Below are 4,333 nucleotides of genomic sequence, written 5' to 3'. Positions count from 1 at the left end.
CTGCACGAGACTTTCATCAGCGCCTGGATCAGCTCGACTCCTCCAAGTACAGATCACACAGACACAGCAGTTTCTAGGACTAGTACACTAAATTTCTATACACAGAGTATACAAAGCTGAACTGTAATCAAATATTTCACAACAATTGCTAATATAAATATTAGGTTACACATTTATGGTATATCTGTCTGTCTATCTATCCGACCATCTATCCATCTCTATATCTACCTATATATTCATCTATCTATCTGTCTGTCTGTCTGTCTGTCTGTCTGTCTGTCTGTCTGTCCGACCCTCTATCCATCTCTATATCTACCTATATATTCATCTATCTATCTATCTATCTATCTATCTATCTATCTATCTATCCGACCCTCTATCCATCTCTATATCTACCTATATATTCATCTGTCTATCTATCTGTCTATCTATAGCCATCTGTCTATCTATCCGACCCTCTATCCATCTCTATATCTACCTATATATTCTTTCTATCTGTCTGTCTGTCTGTCTGTCTGTCTATCTATCTATCTATCTATCTATCTGTCTGTCTGTCTGTCTGTCTGTCTGTCTGTCTGTCTGTCTGTCTGTCTGTCTGTCTGTCTGTCTGTCTGTCTGTCTGTCTGTCTATGTCTGTCTATCAATCTATCTATCTGGCTGTCTGTGTCTATCTGAAGTGATACAAGTAAAGTATGAAACACACAGAGTTTTCAGTACTGGTATACGGGGGTTTCAGTTTAGTCAGGGCTTGTAACTGTAATCTGGTGTTATAATATCTGATGTCGTGTCTCATCTCTCTGTCAGTGCTTTGGCCGTACGGATGGTGAATGATCAGCTGATGTATTTAGAGAGAGCTTTCATAGATCCGCTGGGTTTACCCGGAAGACCCTTTTACAGGTAATGGCGTAACATTCACAGACGTTTTAATAATCCCGTGTCCAGGATTTTTAATTGACTCAAACCATAGAAAGCTGATAATAATACTAGAATACAGATTATAAATATATATAAACTTAAAAATGAACATAGAATATACAGAAATATAACTAACTCAAAATATGGATAATATATAATAAATAAAAAGTATCACCATTCCAAAGATTGCAGTCTGATAAATTTGTTAGTTTTTTCCACTAAGACTGCATTTAATTAATCGAAAAGAGTTAAAAAATAGATAAATATTATTACAATTTTAAAATATATATTTTTTATGTGAATATTTTTATTATTGAACAGTATTCCTGTGATGCAAAGCCTAATTTTCACCACCAATCCATCCATTATATTATGATTTGATGCTTGTATATTTATCAATATTGATTAAATTTAGCTTTTTTCATGATTCTTTGTGAAATGGTTTGAAACTATCCATATTTATTCAAATTTATTTGTATAACGCATTTCACAATGACTATTGTTGCATTATTTATCTCAAATATAATCTTCTGTAGCATTATAAATGCCATTACTCTTACTTTTAATCACTTTTAATGCATCCTTGCAAAAAAAGTCACATATACAACCATAAATGAACATGTATAAAAACAAAATAATATATATTATTTTATCATTATTATATTATATTATTTTATTTTATCATTATTAAATTATTATTTTTATCATAAAAAGTCAAATTGATTAAGTTTTAACCTCGCGATTTGAGGTTTGTTTAATTCTAACTTTGCTGATCTGCTTGTGCCCATAATGCACTGTCAAAAGCCAAATGTTTGTGTTAGTAATAACAACCTAACAGTGTGTTTTTAGGATGACATGATGTGTTTTTGCTCATCTACAAACAACATGTTGGTCTATTTTCTCTCTGCTTTCTTCCAGGCATATAATTTTTGCACCCAGCAGTCATAATAAATACGCCGGCGAGTCTTTTCCAGGGATTTATGATGCTCTGTTTGACATAGAGAACGCAGCAGAGCCAGAGAAAGCCTGGAATGAAGTCAAACGGCAGATCAGCATTGCCGCATTCACCGTCAACGCAGCCGCCGAAACACTCAAACCTGTCGTCAGTGAAACTAAAATATCTATAAACAATTAATTAATATTGCACTATAAATAAATTTAATATATATATATATATATATATATATCTCATTGACTATGAGGGACTTGAGATGTGGTCTGGCTATTAAGAAGTGACTTATAGAATAAATAATAAATGGTTATCATTTACCTATTGACTTGCATTGTATTTTTACTCTTGCTATAGAAATCAGGGTCACACTTTACAATGAGGTATGATATATTTACTAACATGAACAGTACTTTTACAGCATTTATTTAATCACTGTTCAAGATCTACTAATGCATTATTAAAATTTAAAGATGTGCTTGAATGCATTGGTTAATGCATTGTGAGTAAACACAAACTAACATTGCTCAACTTGTATTATATTCATTAAAGAGGATCTATTATCCATGTTTTTACCAGATGTAAAATACGTCTGATGATCTCTAGAGTGTGTAGTGAAGTTTCAGCTCATATTACCACACAAATAATGTTTTATAACTCTTTAAAACTGACCCTTTTAGGCTTTGATGCACACTGTGTCATTTGGGTGACTGTCGCTTTAAATGCAAATGAGATTGTGCTCTTTGCAAAAAAGGGTGGAGCTACAAATGCTTGTGTGTCAGCATAGTGGCCGATTAAAAACTAATGCCAGATGGCTGCTTCTCACTAATGAGGGTGAGATGGTCACTAGTGGGCGGGGCTTTTCCCCTCTGATGACACGTACAAAGGGAGAATATCAATCAAAGTGTTCCTGCAGACTGTTTTTAATCAAGTGTGATTATGAAAAATTAAATGTACTATTAGAAGCTGGTTATATTCACACATTGTTGCCACACAACTGTGTTTAAACCCCTTATAAAAGTAATTTTTGCATAATAGGTCGCCTTTAACAAAAGTTCAGAGGAAATTAAATGTATTCTTCATTACTTTTTCATGTTAGTACAAACAATAACTAATAGAACCATATTGTAAAGTCTTAACAGCAGAAATGAATTCATATAGCTCATAAACAACTTGAGGTTAAATAAATGATGACTGATTTTGTCTTTTTGGGCTGAATTGTCACTTTAAACATGTATGTTTTATCCAAAGAGATGTGCACTGGTCTAATTGTTAGGAAATTAATTGCTTAATTTAGTGCATCATGCTATATCATCATGATACAAACTCATCTGTAACTAATATGCAAACACTGACATGTTTTACACGTATTACATAGTATTATACTTGAAAATGTGTTCAAGATGTCATAAAATTGTGAACAAATATGGTCAGATTTAAGGTAAAACACTTGACTTCATGTATGAACCATGAACAAACTGAACTACTGTGGAAATTGTCTATAAGCAACATGTTCGTAAAGCTTGAATTGACTTTTGAGTGAACTGTTTGCATTTATTGTAACAATGCGGAAAAATAAAGTGTATAAAACTTGTTCCCATTAAACTTTTCTCAAAGAGTGGTCTCTTACCTGCCGGTTACGACTCCGTTGTTTCGTCTTCTGAGGCGGAAGTAATTTACAATATATGAAAAAAGCCCACAGCTGCACTATCGTTCAATTCGCGCCGCAGCTGTCTCCCTTCTATGGTAAAATCAAAAAGGCATACACCTCAGTATACTCACGTCAATTTAGCATATTTCTGTCACGCTGTACAACAATTCATATTTTTACATTAGGCTACTGTGAGGGATAGGTTTAGGGTTGGGGCAGGTGTTCATAAAATACAAATTAATGGGTAATTTAGTAAACAATAGGAGCTCAGGAATCTACGTCACGGCAGGTTGCGATCGGCCATGTTTGTTGACAAACGCAGGTAAACACGCAACTCACAAAAGAAAAAACGAGTTTTATAGTAATATCCTTTGTTAAACATCTCACAAACACTCAGAATTAAATGGTCTAATATACATTTATAAAGGCACATGGTGTGTCTGAGCAGCTGATAATATTCATTTCATAACATTCTGTCTTCAGCGGTAAAGGGGCGCTCGAGTAGCCGAACACAGATGCAGAGGGGGCGGATGCGCAGCGGATCTAATAAACGAACGACTTTATCCGTAACTCACAGGGCATCAACGGGCATGGAGGCTTATTTATAAACACAACTTCTCCCCACAGTTTTCTTATTTGGAATAATGCCAATATCTTGTATAGAAATGTCACTTCTTTCACAATTGGTTTAACAATTCCCTACTGAAAAATCCAGCTTAAACCAGCCAAGGCTGGTTGGCTGGTTTTAGCTGGTCGACCAGTCTGGTTTTAGAGGGGTTTTGGCCATTTCCAGGCTGATCATAGCTGGTCAGGCTGGA

The 4,333-nt window shown here is 34.5% G+C and overlaps 2 protein-coding genes across 2 annotated transcripts in view; both read left to right on the top strand.

Annotated features, from left to right (window-relative positions):
• The first annotated feature begins 6 nt into the window (after positions 1 to 6).
• Positions 7 to 2,056, top strand: LOC130220158 (putative N-acetylated-alpha-linked acidic dipeptidase). The gene is made up of 3 exons (XM_056452538.1): positions 7 to 46; positions 805 to 897; positions 1,834 to 2,056. Exons 2-3 carry the CDS (start codon positions 821 to 823, stop codon positions 2,048 to 2,050), a joined length of 294 nt encoding a protein of 97 aa, XP_056308513.1. The 5' UTR covers positions 7 to 46; positions 805 to 820; the 3' UTR covers positions 2,051 to 2,056.
• Positions 2,057 to 2,668: 612 nt separating this feature from the next.
• LOC130220153 (nuclear mitotic apparatus protein 1-like) overlaps positions 2,669 to 4,333 on the top strand; it is a 9,726-nt gene continuing 8,061 nt past the window's right edge. The window contains exon 1 of the mRNA XM_056452533.1: positions 2,669 to 2,698. Within this exon, the coding sequence (XP_056308508.1) occupies positions 2,669 to 2,698 (30 nt within the window). The remainder of the gene's footprint in view (positions 2,699 to 4,333) is intronic.

The sequence above is a fragment of the Danio aesculapii genome, unplaced genomic scaffold (genome assembly GCF_903798145.1).
Source record: "Danio aesculapii unplaced genomic scaffold, fDanAes4.1, whole genome shotgun sequence".
NCBI lineage: Eukaryota > Metazoa > Chordata > Actinopteri > Cypriniformes > Danionidae > Danio > Danio aesculapii.
This window is presented reverse-complemented; position numbering and strand designations above follow the sequence as displayed.

Coding starts and splice junctions, on each gene's coding strand:
- LOC130220158 (XM_056452538.1), top strand. CDS start 821: ATGGTGAATGATCAGCTGATGTATTTAGAGAGAGCTTTCATAGATCCG. Junction 898..1,833: donor CCCGGAAGACCCTTTTACAG/GTAATGGCGTAA, acceptor GCTTTCTTCCAG/GCATATAATTTTTGCACCCA.